Below are 15,222 nucleotides of genomic sequence, written 5' to 3' on the forward strand. Positions count from 1 at the left end.
TTTTCTTTTTTCCTTAAAAACTGTATTTATCGGGGCGCCTGGGTGACTCAGTCAGTTGAGCGTCTGACTCTTGATTTCGGCTCAGGTCATGATCTCACAGTTTATGAGTTCGAGCCCCATGTCAGGCTCTGTGCTGACAGCACGGGTCCTGCTTGGGATTCTCTCCCTCCATCTCTCTCTCTCTCTCTCTCTCTCTCTCTCTCTCTCTCTCTGTCCCTTGGCTTGCTTTCTCTCTCTCTCTTCCAATCTCAAAATAAATAAACATTTAAAAAAAAAAACAAAACTGTATTTATCTATTTCCTTAAAAAGCCTATTAGTAAGTGAACCAGCTCTTGGCCTTTAAGACTTTGAAAAACATCAAACTTCTAACCAACCTTCCTCAACTTACCTGTATTTATTCTCATTCCCTTAAATGGTCATATAAAGCTAAGACATAAATTCATTTTTGATACTTATGTAAGGAGCCAAATGAAGACATCACATGAGCATATAAATATCTCCCATTCTCTAAAAGAAAGGCAATTTTACATATTTTATATAGCCCTTGTTTGCTTAATAAACTTTTAGTTTATTAAAGTAGAATAAACACCAGAGATTTTCTAAATCATCAGGGTCAGATGATGAAGTATCATAAAGTGAACACACTATTTAGCCACCACTTCAGTCAAAACACACATTACCACCATCCGGTAAGCCCCCTTTCATTGCCTCTCTCCCCCAAATAACAACTTACTGACTTTTACCTACCTTTTTTACTCTACAAAAAAATAGGATCCCATATTTACTTTTGTGTGACTTCAATATTATGGGTGTAAAAACTATCCATATTGTTGTGGGCCATAGCTTTACTTTGGCTGTTGTATAGTATTCCTTTATATGACTATACCACAATTTATTCATTCAACTATTAACAGGCATTTGGATAGTTTCTATCAACTTTTTAAAAAGGCAGATGGTCATCTTTGAAAGTAAAAATGTTTCCTCACAGTCACCCTTTGACAAGTTGAGAACAGTTATGTGAGCCTTAGGAAATGTTGAGAAGAACTGGATAAAGGAGAGAAGAAAACCAGACAATGGTTGTAAATTAGTTTAGAAAAAGTGAAAATTATTGATGTATTAAGTAAATAATTTTTAAGCCATGCAGAGTGAAAATTTAATTTGGGGGGTGTTTTAGAAAGAAAAATTCAACATTCAGTTCAATTAATATTTTAAAAATTATATACAATTTACATGATCAATTTACCATTTTGAAGTAAGGAAAAATGAGGATTATATTCAATAATAAAAATGTAGATTTCACTTCCAAATTATAGATAGCTAGAAGAAAGAAAACAGAAATAATGGGGAGCAAAGGAGAACTTCATGGAAGGAAATCTAACCAAATAATTAATTGACTAGTTTCACCCTACACTGATTAAAAATGATCACAAACCAGGGTGTGTGGTATCTCAGTCAGTTAAGCATTAGACTCCTGATTTCGGCTCAGGTTGTGGTCTTGTGGTTCTTGGGTTCAGGGATTTGCTCTCTCTACCCCTCCTCCCAAAAATAAATAAATAAACTTAAAAAAATCACAAACCTCAGAAAGGCACTCTGCACTGGCTGGTGATCCTTCATGCTTCTTTAGTAACTTGCATTACCAACCTTTGAGAACTATATATTCTTTCTCTTCTGGCACTCCCCAGTCCTACAACCCCATGGCTGATGACCCTGCTTCCTAAATTGCTCCCATCTCACAATTCCTGTTTTGTGGGGGTTACATTGCTCTCTTCTTCTTTTTTTAATATATATTTATTTTTATTTTTTGTAGTTTGGCAGTTTTTGTTCTCTTTCTTAAAGGCCATCCACATCTCAGTAAATGCTCAAGCCAGAAGAAATTCAAGTACAAGTCAACCTTAATACCTTGATTCTTTTCCTCATTCTCATATCCATCTGTGAGCAAGTTTTGATGTTTCTACCTGCAACATATTCTCAAATCCTGGTCATTCTTTCTCCGCTGCCACTACCTAAGTCCAAGTTACCAACTTATCTTACTTGCCTGCAATGGCCTCTTTACTGGTCTGCTACTCACTTGCACTGATAAACTCTTCACATAATAGAATGGCCTTTAAAAATGTTTAGATCAGGTCTCTACCATGCCTAAAAAGGTTTGTTGACGTCCTGCTGCACTTAAAATCCAAACTAACAAGTCACTTACTTCTTCAACCTCATTTTATACCCTTCTTCCCCTGGCTCACACCATAGCCTCCATTCAGTTCCCAGGAAATACTGAACTCACAACTGCCTCAGGCCCCAGTACACACTCCCTGTCTGGAGAATGCTCTTCCCATCCTCCCTATTTTCATTCTTCACATTACTAGATTTTTTTCTATTCTTTGGTTTTCGGTAAAATGTTCCCTTCTCAGAAAGACTACCTAACTACCCCAGCTAAAGTAGGTAGTGACCCCTCCTCTAACCTCATTCACCTTTATAACATTGTAATGTATTCAGGCGTCTCAGCACAATGTTATTTTATTCACATTTTTATTGTATGGCTTCCCCTCACTAGGATAAGCTCTATGAAGATAGGTAATGTTAGTCTTGCTCACCAGTATATTCCCAGACCTAGCATAATGCCTGCCACCATAATAGGTACTCAATAAATAAAGGTTAATAAAGAAATGGAAGGGAATAAGAGATAACAAGATCACTTCTTACTCCTTCACTGTTACCACCCAGGTGTAAGCCACCATCATCTCTCACCTAGGTTACTACAGAAGCCTGCCTACCAGTGTCCTCGCCTCTAAGTTGCCCCCTGATATCTATATACAACACAGTAGAGTGATCGTTTTAAAAGACTGGGTCACTACTCCTCTGCTTAAAGCATGTTCTCCATCTCAGAGTAAAAGTCAAAGCCTTATTACCCTCGTGTACAAGTCCCCATAGGACTGCATCCTGTTTCCTCTGACCTTATATTTGTCCCCCTAGCTCACTCTGCTCCAGCCACACTGACCCTTTACTGTTCTTTGTATAGGCTGGGGACACTGAGCCTCAAGAGTTTTGCCTTAGCCATTCCCTCTGCCTGCAAGGCCCTTCCCCCAGATGTCCTCAGAGCTAACTCTTACCCATTCCACATCTTTGCTCAATAGTCCCTTCTTCTATTAGGCCTGTCCCATCCATTGTATTTAAATTGCAATCCCCTCATCGCCACCTAGCCCCCTTCACCTTACAACATTTTATATGGTCAGACTTCTCTGCCTCCTCCAACCTCCACTAGAATATTAGCTTCATGAGGGCAGAAATCTTTGTCTTGTTCACTAATGTATCCCAAGCCCTTTGTGCATAAAACAAGTGTTCGGTAAATATTTGTGGGAATCAACTGATGAGTAAAGAATTTCAATGAACTCTTAAAATAGACTTCAGTTCACAAGCACTTATCACATTCTGATACTTCCTGCACAGCAAACCATGGAGGAAATTACTGCCTTTGAGGGTAAGAGGCCATGAGGGCCTGATCAAGAACAATAAGAGAGACGGAAAGGGATGGATTTAATAACTATTTACTTATTCTATATTATCCTCGTCATCAAACGGATGTAAAGGGTGAGAAAACTAAGGTTCCGGTTTAAGCAACTGAATAGATAATTCAGACAATAATCCGAAGGCAGAAAAATTTACATAAGAAATAGAAGACTTGGTAGATCATAGCATTTTATTGAATTCAAGCAGCAGGGTGTTGAGTGAGAGGAAGACAGAGGATGGAACCCTGGGGAAGCAACAAGATTTGGCGGGGGTGGGAGGAGGGAGAAAAAAGTTTAATAGAGCACTGGAATTTGTCAACATCCCGCTATCCGGATTTCCAGACTCTGATCTGCATAGAGAGGAAGGGCACGCAACAGGAGGCAAATGGTGTGAAAATAGCTTGCACCAGTTCTAGAGTTCCAACACAGCAGCACCTGGAGATCATTACAGCAATGAAATCCTTCAGAAATGAGAATGAATGTTTTCTCTCATTGTTAAAATTCTGGCAGCTGAGTTCTCACAAAGCCTGTGATACCTGAACGACAGGTAATGGGATGAATACTAGCGATGTGGGAAAGGGATCCACAAAGTTTCACAAATCATATACCATCTGTGGCTGCCCTTTTAAAGAAATGGGAAGAATTACCCAACGACCTCAGTTTTACATCTGTCCTCCTTTAGGCCACCAGATCCAAAGACCGTACTGTTCCTCACCCTAAACCGTCCCAGAAAATATTACACAAGAAAACCCAACACGTTGCAAAACCTGGCCCTACAATCACGCTGCTCTCCCCTCCCCACTCCTCCGCACGCATGTCTCCCTTCGCCCAAGCACCTCCTTTCTCCTTTCCGGAAGCTAGGAGGCCCCACCCACTTCCGCAACGCCGGGCTTTAGCCAATGGCCTGCTTCCCAAGGAACGTTACCTCTGACCTCGGGGCTAATCAGAGACAGTGGGACAAACTCCTCGCGAGAGGTGAGGTTGAAGCTGCCTCCGCCATCTTGGAGATGGGAGACGGGCGATGGCTGTGGTTCTTCTGCTAATGCAAACAACAAAACGGGCACATTAGTCAACCCGAAAGAGGTTATCATCACTGTATCTGGTGACCAAAGCTACACAAGAAGCGAGGGTGTCAAAGCCCAGCGCGGCGACATTGATAGCTTCTCCTGCCTGCTGGAGAGGCAGAAGTGAAGTGACTGAAAACCGGAAGGATGGTGCAGTCCTGTTCCGCCTACGGCTGCAAGAACCGATATGATAAGGATAAGCCCGTTTCTTTCCACAAGTAAGTACCCTGCGCCTCTCGCGGGGCTGGCCCCAGCTGGGGCTGGGGGCGCGCGGCCGGTTAGGCTCGGGGGCGGAGCCAGGCGCGTGTCCGCGCGAGACTAATAAGGGGGGCGGGACAGGGGCGGGGCACGACCGGATCTTCCTCACCGTCCGTCCCGGCCGCGAGCGGTGGGTGTGCCCGCCTCTGGTAGAAGATCATGCAATGTCGCCCTGGGCTGCGCGTTCTCGGCGCAGGTCGCTGTGGCGACCGTTTCTCGCGCTCGAGGGTTGGAACCCTTGCGTGAGGTTCGCCCGCCTCCTGGGGTTGGAGTGTTCGGGACCTCGGAGCTATGTCTCACGGCCCAGCGCAGGTCGTGAGGTCCCCCAAGCCGAGAGGCATCTGGATTTCACTCCTGGGGTAATAGAGAAACCAGGTGGTAATAACGCCTTAGAAGTAAATTTGAAATAGAAACAAAAACCTTTAAAATCCCGAAGTCACTCTTTTTCGTTCTTGCTGTGGATGGGAGGCCGGCATCACAGAAATTAAGGATTGATTTTGGCCAGAATTTCAGGGAGGATGTCTTCACCCAGTTTCTAGGAACTAACTTTTAAGGACCCCTAAGTTTTAGAGAAAGCTTCTGGTACTACCAGGATGAATACTTAATGTTTTCAGCGGACAATAACGATAACTTGGACAATAATAACACAGGTCATAATGAAGTGTCATAATAAAGGTCAATATGAGTTCTTATGGGCACCTATAGGAAGCCCTTGGAAAAGAACCTGCCCCACAACTTTCAGGGCTGTTTTATCCAAAAAGCGCTGCAGTTAGAGGCCTAGAGGGGAAAATGTTCTTTTGAAAATACGAAGAGAAAACTGCAAAATGGAAACGACTTACTGATAATCAGATGTCTGCAAAATGTGACACGATGGTATTTTTATTCAGCCAAATACAAATTTTATTACATTTACGTTACTTTGTTTTGCGAAAATTCCCCACCCCGAAAAGATGGTAGCTAAGAAACTAGAACCAGTGGTCAATTATAGGAATTATTCATAGGTAAATAATTACAAAAGCAAAATTAAGTATTCCTTCAATTTTTGGTGGGATTCGTTTTGTGTTTAACAGAGCATAGATGCATTTTTATGTTTCATATGAGAGGGACCCTATAGAAATGAGTGCTTTGCAGCATAGAAAGATCTTGAGTGTTGATGTACCACCACCACCAACACCCCTGGCCCCCCACCTCCAGGAGGAGCTAGAACACTAACACTTGCAAGATTTACTTCAGTATTTCCTGGTATTACTTAATTGATTTATTGGAATTTCTGAAAGCTGATGAATTGACTTCCGGTTCTTTGAAAGTGTTGGAGTAAGTCAGAAGATGGTGACATGGTTACATACAGTTTGCTCCCCCCAACCACATTTCTAATTTATGCCAAACACTGCAAGCTGCTGAGGTTACAAGGCTAAGTAAGACAAAGTCCTCTTAATATGCAAGGAATCTAAAATCTAAAGAAATCTAAAAATATGGAAAACCTTTCATTGGTACTGGAAACTAAGGATGGCATTCACACATCAGAAATAGTTTCTTCTGGCTGTCAAAAACTGATTGAATCAGAAGAAGGGCTGATCTGCCTCCCATTCTTACCTATAAAGAACGGTTTTTTTGAGAGTAGATGGGAATACCTTGACAGAATCTCATAAACAGCCTGAGCATTGTAGTCCTTGAGACAGGAGGCCCAAGGTGCTGAATTGTACCAGTAATTGCTAACATAGTTTGTATTTCTGTAGGCCATTTCCAGCAGGATCTTCTAGGAGTACTTATTTTCCCAGTTTCTACACAGTGGCCCAGTGGCAGCAACTATGCTGGGCGAAGAGAAGAACTGTCCCAGGATTGGTTAGGTCTTCAGAATATAGCAGAGTCAGGCTGTAGCATACCTTACATGGAAGAGAAACTGGAACATATAGTTGAAACATCTTTTGGCTTCTTTCCAGTCTCCCCAGTTCACTAAATACTTGACTTGGAAAAGTAAAATCACAATAAATTTAAACTCTTCTTAATCCTCCTTATTTGGGCCTAAGAGACATATTCCAGTTGAGTTCAAGGTAAATTCAGATAAATAATATTCGTATGCTGGAATTAAAAACAAATTGGAAGACTAAAATAAATACAAATTTTAAAAATTAAAAAATAAAGACTTCCCAAACCCGGGGAGAAACTTGGATATCCAAGTTCATGACACTAATAGACCACCCCATTTCAGTTCCAGTCTTCTCCAAACGCATACATACATACGTACATACATACATACATACATACATACATAAAATCTTGTATTTATCATTATGATTTGACTATGATTTGATTAATTCATTATGTCAGACTGATCCTAAGAGAACTAAAACCTTTTTTGCAGTATGTAGATATAAACATGCAATTTTATTTTTATTGGTTAAAAAAATTAATAACAAATTCACCCCATAGTATGTATTTTACTTGAAACTTAGTGTCTTTGACATAAAAAGTTAAACATTAATAAATGAGAGAGGAGCTACATGATTTATCTTTGTGTATTTAGATGTGTGTGTAATATCTGTATCAACTAGTGAAAGTCATTTACTGTAACGGAGAGAGACAAGCAATATTACTACGTATTTCTCTTGACCCCCAACCTCCCATCATCTCCTCCTCCCATTGCATGGCTAACTTTTAATATGCATCTTTTTACATTTTGTAAATTTTTATCAGCCTATCTTGTTCAAATTGTATACATCATTGTATCTGACATTCTCGTAACTACTCTGTGATCAAAAGATTCCTATAAAAAATACTGCTTTTTGGGGGCGCCTGGGTGGCTCAGTTGATTAAACGTGTGACTTTGGCTCAGGGCATGATCTCGCATGTCACGAGTTTGAGCCCCGAGTCTGCGCCCGACTCTGTGCTGACAGCTCAGAGCCTGGAGCGTGCTTCAGATTCTGTGTCTGCCTCTCTGTCTCTCTGTCCCTTCCCAACTCATGCTCACTCTCTCTCTCTCTCTCTCTCTCTCTGTCAAAAACAAATAAAAACATTTAAAAAAATTCTTTTTAAAGCAGTATTTCTTTTTGTTTTTAATTTTTTTAAATGCTTATTTATTTTTGAGAGAGAGAGAGAGATAGAGTGCGAGCAGGGAAGGGGCAGAGAGAGAGAGGAAGACAGAATCTGAGGTGGGCTCCAGGCTCTGAGCTGTCAGCAAAGAGCCTGACACTGGGCTTGAACTCCCTAACCCTAAGATCATGACCTGAGCCAAAGTCAGGTGCTTAACCCACTGAGCCACCCAGGCACCCCTAACAAATACTGCTTTTAAAAAAAAACAAAAATTCCATGCTGGGAGGGGTGGTTTACATCCCACATTAGTGGATGGTCACTTTATTTATAGGATCTTTAAAACAAGTACATTCTTAACTAAGGTGAATAAAAGCACAACTAAAAACTGTCAAAAAAAAAAAAAAAGAAAAGAAAAGATAGCAGAGCTAGTGTTTTAATCAAATACCCCTTAGTTTGTTAATGCCAATGTAAGATAGTTTTTTTCTAAGCAGGAAAGTCAAGATGTGCCTTTTTTTTTCTTTTAAAATAAAGTCAGAGAACTGAATTATCTCTTCTTCTTAGGTTTCCTCTTACAAGACCCAGTCTTTGTAAAAAATGGGAGGCAGCTGTCAGAAGAAAAAACTTTAAACCCACCAAGTATAGCAGTATTTGTTCAGAACACTTTACTCCAGACTGCTTTAAGAGGGAGTGCAACAACAAGTTGCTGAAAGAGAATGCAGTGCCCACGATATTTCTCTGTACTGAGCCACATGACAAGGTAATATGTGTTTTAAAATACTGGGTTTTCTATTTATAAAATTAATTTGTTTTTATTGTGGAAAATTCAGATCAGTGTTAAGAAAATAAATGTTACCTGGAAGCCATCACTTGTACATAATCACTGTTAACAACGATATACTATTTAAAAATACAAAATACAGTTTATTAAAAGTTAAACATCCTCACACTAAGAAAGTCAATTTAGTTTTGTAACTTACTTGAAGATCACTTTCTACCCCTACATATATGTTAATAAGTTTTGGGTTTCCTTTATCAGTGACAGTTCAGTTTCAAAGTTTTTCCCCCTCAGTTTTAAGTGCTTAGTATTTTATTAAATCTCACTAGTCATTCTTTCTCTTTCTTGGATCCCATTTCTACTCCAGGTGGAAAAGTGTAATTATTAGAACTTAAATTTTTTTCTTATTTTAGAATATTTCCATATCAAGGATTTACAAAAATCTAATATTCTTTTGTTTTTAATCCAAGTGTAGTTGACACATGATGATGTTACATTAGTTTCAAATGTAAGCATACTAAATAGACTGATCTATATATTATGCTACACTCACCACAAGTGTAACTACCATCGGTCACCATTCAAGGCTATTAAAATACCACTGACCATTGTCCCTATGCTGTACCTTTCATACTTGCGACTTGTTCATTCCATAACTGGAAGCCTGTATCTCCCCACTCCCCTCTACCCTTTTGCCCATTCCCCCATCCCCTCCGCTCAGGCGACCGTCACTTTGTTCTCTGTATTTATGGATCTGTTTCTGCTTTTTTGTTTGTTTTTTTTCATTTGTTTTTTAGATTTCACATATAAGTGGAATCACATGGTATTTATCTTTATCTGAATTGTTTCACTTAGCATAATACCCTCTAGGTCCATGCATGTTGTCACAAAATGGCAAGATCTCATTCTTTTTTACAGTGAGTAGTATTGTATTGTGCATATGTGTGTGTGGGTGTACATATATATGTATGTATAGATATATATGTAAACACACACAACATTTTCTGTATCCATTCATCTATTAATGGACATTTGGGTTGCTTTCATATCTGGGCTATTGTAAAAAAAAATGTTTATGCACTAAACATAGGGGTGCATATATCTTTTCAAATTAGTGTTTTCATTTTCTTTGGGTAAATACCCAGTAGTGGAATTATTGGATCATATGGTAATTCTATTTTTAAGTTTTTGAGAAAATGCCATGCTGTTTTCCACAGTTGCTGCATCCGTTTGCATTCTCACCAGCAGTACATAAGGGTTCCCTTTTCTCCACACTTGTTATTTCTTGTCTTTTGATAATAGTCACTCTGGCAGATACAGTGATAACTCATTGTGGTTTTGATTTTCATTTCCCCGATGATTAGTGATGTTGAGCATCTTTCCATGTGTCTGTTGGCCATCTGTATGTCTTTGGAAAATGTCTATTCATGTCCTCTGCCCATTTTTTAATTGGATTGTTTGTTTGGTGTTGTATAAGGTTTTTTTAAATTCTTTTTTCTTTTTTTTTTTTTTTTTTAAGTTTATTTATTTATTTTGAGAGAGAAAAAGGGAGAGCACATGAGTGGGGAAAGGGCAGAAAGAGAATCCCAAGCAGGCTCCATACTGTCAGTGCAGAGCCTGACAGGCTCGATCCCACTGTGAGATCATGACCTAAGCCAAAATCAAGAGTCAGATGCTTAACCAACTGAACCACTCAGATGCGCCTTGTATAAGTTCTTTATATATTTTGATTATTAGCTCCTTATCAGATATATCATTTGCAGATATCTTTTCATATTCAGTAGGTTGCATTTTAATTTTGTTGGTGATTTCCTTCACTGTGCAGAAGCTTTTGGTTTAATTCCAATTGTTTGTTTTGCTTTTGTTTCCCTTGCCTGAGGAGACTTATCTAGAAAAATGTTGCTGGTGCACCTAGGTGGTTAAATGTCTGACTTCGGCTCAGGTCATGATCTCACTGGTTGGTGAGTTCAAGCCCTGCGGCAGGCTCTGTGCTGGCAGCTCAGAGCCTGGATCCTGCTTCAGATTCTGTGTCCCCCCGTCTCTCTGTCCCTCGCCCGCTCTCTCTGTCTCTCTCTCTCTCAAAAATAAATAAACATAAAAATTAAAAAAAAAAAGAAAAATGTTGCTAAGGCTGATGTGAAAGAAACTACTGCCTATGTTTTCTTCTAGGATTTTTATAGTTTAAGGTCTCACACTTAGGTCTTTAATCCATTTTGAATTTAGTTTTATGTATGGCATAAGAAAATGGTCTAGTTTCATTTTTTTTTCATGTAACTGTGCAATTTCTCCAGCACCATTTATTGAAGAGTCTGTCTTTTCCCCATTATATATTCTTACTCTCTTTGTTGTAGATTAATTGACCATGTAATCATGGGTTTATTTCTGGGCTCTCTGTTCTGTTCCATTGATCAATGTGTCTGTTTTTGTGCCAGTACTGTACTGTTTTGATTACTACAGCTTTGTAGTATATCTTGAACACTGGGATTGTGATACCTCCTGCTTTGTTCTTTCTTAGGCAGGCTTTGTTGTTCAGGGTCTTTAGTGGTTCCATACAAATTCTAAGATTATTTGTTTTAGTTCTGTGAAAAATGCTGTCAGTATTTTCATAGGGATTGCATTGAGTCTGTAGATTGCTTTGGGTAGTATAAACATTGTAACAATGTTACTTCATCCAATCCATGAGAATGGTATATCTTCCCATTTATTTGCATCATCTTCAATTTGTTATATCAGTGTTTTATAGTTTTCAGAGTACAGGTCTTTCACCCTCTTGGTTAAATTCATTCCTAGATATTTAATTCTTTTTGGTGTAATTATAAATGGAATTGTTGTCTTAATTTCTCTTTCTGCTACTTCATTATTAGTGTATAGAAATGACTGATTTCATATATTAATTTTGTATTCTGCAACTTTACTGGATTCATTTATTATTCCTAGTAGTATTCTGTTGGAGTTTTTAGGGTTTCCTGTATGTATTATCATGCCATCTGCAAATAGTGACAATTTTACTTCTTTCTAATCAGTTTAGATGCCTTTTGTTTTTCTTGCTTGATTGCAATGGCAAGCACTTCCAGTACTATGTTGAATGAAAGTAGCAAGAGTGGACATCTTGTCTTGTTTCTGATCTTGGAGGAAAAGCTCTCAGTTTTTCACCACTGAGTGTGATAGCAACTGTATCTTTTTCATATATGGCCTTTATTATTTTGAAGTATGTTCCCTCTTTTTTTTTTAAAATTAACTTATTTATTTTGCGAGAGACAGAGTAGGGGAGGGGCAGAGAGAGGGAGAGACTCAAGCAGGTTCCACACTGTCAGCCTGGAGCCCAATGTGGGACTCAAACTCATGAACTGTGAGATCATGACCTGAGATGAAACAAAGAGTCGGATGCTTAACCAGCTGACCCACCCAGTTGCCCTGAGGTATGTTCCCTCTAAAGCAACTTTATTGAGACTTTTTATCATGAATGGATATTGAATTCTGTCCAGTGCTGTTTTTGCATTTATGGAGATGATCATATGATTTTATTTTATTTTATTTTAGAGAGGGAGAGCATGAGCAGGGTGACAGGGACAGAGGGAGAGAGAGAGAGAGAGAGAGAGAGAATGAATCTTAAGCAGGCTCCACGCTCAGCACAGAGCCGGATGCAGGGCTTGATCCCTTGACCCTGGGATCATGACCTGAGCTGAAGTCAAGTCACATGCTCAATCAACTGAGCCACACAGGCACCCCTAAATGATCATATGGGTTTATCCTTTATTTTGATGATGTAGTGTTTCACATTGATTTATGAATATTGAACCATCCTTGCGTCCCTGGAATAAATTCCACTTGATCTTGGTGAATGATCCTTTTAATGTATATTGAATATTTAATGTATTATCTAATATGCTCATTTTATTGAGGATTTTTGCATCTGTGTTCATCAGGGATATTGTCCCTATAGTTTTCTTTTGTTGTAGTGTCTTTGATTTTGATATCAGGGTAATGTTGGCCTTATAGAATGTATTTGGAAGCTTTTCTTTCTCTTGTATTTTTTGGAATAGTTTGAGGAGAATAGATATTAACTCTTTAAGTATTTGATAGAATTCACCTGTGAAGCCATCTGGTCCTGGACTTTTTGTCTTTTGGGAATTTTTTGATTACCTTTTCAATTTTGTCACTAATGATTGGTCTTTTCAGATTTTCTATTTCTTCTGATTTGTTCTTGGAAGGTTGTATGTTTCTGGAAACATCTATTTCTTCTAGGTTGTCCAGTTTGTAAAAAGTCATTCTTAAATTCCACAGGTGGATTCATTTATTTATTTATGTATTTATGTATGTATGTATGTATTTATTTATTTAATGTTGATTTATTTTTGAGAGAGAGAGAAGACAAAGCATGTGTGGGGCAGGGGCAGAGAGACAGAGAGAGACACAGAGTCCGAAGCAGGCTCCAGGCTCCCAGCTGCCAGCACAGAGCTCGTTGCAGGGCTCAAACCCACAAACCATAAGGTCATGACCTGAGCTGAATTCGGACGCTTAACCAACTGAGCCACCCAGGCACCCTGGGTAGATTCTTTTAAACTGTTATTTGTAGTTACTAAACTTGAACATACTCTTCATTATCGTTGTAGAAGGAAGATCTTCTGGAGCCACAAGAACAGCTTCCCCCGCCTCCTTTAACACCTCCCATTTCCCAGGTTGATGCTGCTATTGGATTACTAATGCCTCCCCTTCAGACCCCTGATAATCTCTCAGTTTTCTGTGACCACAACTATACTGTGGAGGATACAATGCACCAGAGAAAAAGGATTCATCAGCTAGAACAACAAGTTGAAAAACTCCGAAAGAAGCTTAAGACCGCACAGCAGCGATGCAGAAGACAAGAACGACAACTTGAAAAATTAAAGGAGGTTGTTCACTTCCAGAAGGAGAAGGACGACATATCAGAGAGAGGTTATGTGATTCTACCAAATGACTACTTTGAAATAGTTGAAGTGCCAGCATAAAAAAATGCTATTTGTATTGGTTTTTAATGGGGCAAAACCACATACCTTCTTCTAGCCTATAAAGGAGTTTAATTTGAAAAAATAACACTTGATTACTTGTATAAAAACAATTCAGAATATTTTTTTAAAAAAATAAATTAGATATATACTGTAAAATTGTACATTTTTTGTTTGTAATTTCAGGGTTTTTACATTTTAACAAAATATCTTAAAAGTTATAATCTAACCTCAGAACTCCAATGTAAGTTGGTTTCAAATTGAGGAGTTTTGTTTTTTGAGTACTTATAGAAATGCAAAAATTGAAAGTAAAGTGAATGAGAACAGTACAGCAAGGATGATTTAAGTTTAAAATGTAAAATTAATGCAGTTTATTAAAAGAATTTAGTTACATTATAAATCAGAAGTATAAGTCAGATCACGGGACATAACTTCTCAGAATATATATATTCTTATTCACATATTCTTATTTGTAAAGTCAGAAGATTTGTTTATCTTTCTTAATCACTTGTCAAAGATAAATTGACAAGTCAATACTTAAAAAAATTGCTTGTCTTCAGAGCATAAAATGAAGAATCATTCTATACCTAATCAATATTGTTACATAACTTTATAAAGGATGAATTTTTTAAAAAGTGGGTCCATGTTTTTTTTCCCCACTGTCTAGCATTATTAAATTAGAAGTGTATTTCCAGTGGAAGAGACATTCTTCATTAAATAAAGTAAGCATTGTTGTTAATAAAGTAATAAAAACGGGGGCCTGATCCATAGTATGCCTTTTTCTTTCACTACCCCCAAGCTAAGGAGCATCTAGTTTCCAACTGTAGTTATATCCGTATCCAAATCTCTAATAAATGTGTTGTGTCAGTAGAGTTTGATTTGTACCGTAATAGGACTAATTGATTTTGGTCAAGTCTTCACATAAAAAAGGATTTCTTCACTTTTAACACAAGTTAGAAATTATATCCCATTTACTTAAATGAGTGATTTGTATTCCAGAGGAACTTAATGTGTAGTGTTTATTTTACTGAATGTTGAGATTTAAACACTGAAGTTACTGTTCAAACTATGAGTTGTGTTCTGACTTTGTGAGAAGTTTTAGTTATATATTTGAAATGAAAATATGTTCTGATTAAACAAATACTGCCTTAGGAATTATCTACTTAGATTTACAATAACTGTTCCAATTATAATTATTTTATATTTAAAAGTATACTGAGATAGTTAAAGAGTAACAGGCCTTTTTAAGGCAGTATTAAAAATCTGAAACAATGACATTCAGAAGTGTCTTTTGTAGATGTGGATTCCAATGTAATTTACTACTGTCCTGCCAGTGGATAATACCGTGATTTTTTATGAACCAGTATTTCAAAAATAGAAAATTATGATCAAAAGATTACTTGACCTTATGTTGTCTGATAACATTTAGAACTAGCTCTAATGAATCAGAAGACTTTCTCTAGTTATTCATGAATCTCATCCCTGGTTTGGAAACCCATGAAATCTCCAAGTAGTTTGTTTTTACATTCCATCTCACTAGCAATTCCTGGAGGATATATGGGTAAACATCTTGCAAAGTATAAATCTATGTAAATTGTCATCTACGTAAAAGG

The 15,222-nt window shown here is 38.1% G+C and overlaps 1 protein-coding gene and 1 long non-coding RNA gene across 3 annotated transcripts; one reads left to right on the forward strand and one right to left on the reverse strand.

The window, feature by feature from the left end:
- Positions 1-3,669: 3,669 nt before the first annotated feature.
- LOC122472888 lies at positions 3,670-4,513 on the reverse strand. Its single transcript, XR_006294546.1, has 2 exons — positions 4,423-4,513; positions 3,670-4,033 (listed from the first exon to the last, which is right to left on the reverse strand). It is a non-coding gene; the product is annotated as an uncharacterized LOC122472888 (long non-coding RNA).
- On the forward strand, positions 4,454-14,886 carry THAP1 (THAP domain containing 1). Of its 2 annotated transcripts, none has more exons than XM_043562861.1 (3): positions 4,454-4,779; positions 8,411-8,606; positions 13,238-14,886. In XM_043562861.1, exons 1-3 carry the CDS (start codon positions 4,709-4,711, stop codon positions 13,610-13,612), a joined length of 642 nt encoding a protein of 213 aa, XP_043418796.1. In that variant the 5' UTR covers positions 4,454-4,708; the 3' UTR covers positions 13,613-14,886. The 2 variants fall into 2 exon arrangements, with proteins under 2 accessions (XP_043418796.1, XP_043418804.1); XM_043562869.1 differs by lacking the exon at positions 4,454-4,779 and adding an exon at positions 4,952-5,178.
- Positions 14,887-15,222: the final 336 nt, after the last annotated feature.

This window comes from Prionailurus bengalensis, chromosome B1 (genome assembly GCF_016509475.1).
Source record: "Prionailurus bengalensis isolate Pbe53 chromosome B1, Fcat_Pben_1.1_paternal_pri, whole genome shotgun sequence".
NCBI lineage: Eukaryota > Metazoa > Chordata > Mammalia > Carnivora > Felidae > Prionailurus > Prionailurus bengalensis.

Bases quoted from the DNA above. Each gene is read 5' to 3' on its own strand.
- THAP1 (XM_043562861.1), top strand. From the start codon at position 4,709: ATGGTGCAGTCCTGTTCCGCCTACGGCTGCAAGAACCGATATGATAAG. The intron at 4,780-8,410 runs GTAAGTACCCTG...TCTTCTTCTTAG, and splicing joins AAGCCCGTTTCTTTCCACAA to GTTTCCTCTTACAAGACCCA. The intron at 8,607-13,237 runs GTAATATGTGTT...TTATCGTTGTAG, and splicing joins GTACTGAGCCACATGACAAG to AAGGAAGATCTTCTGGAGCC.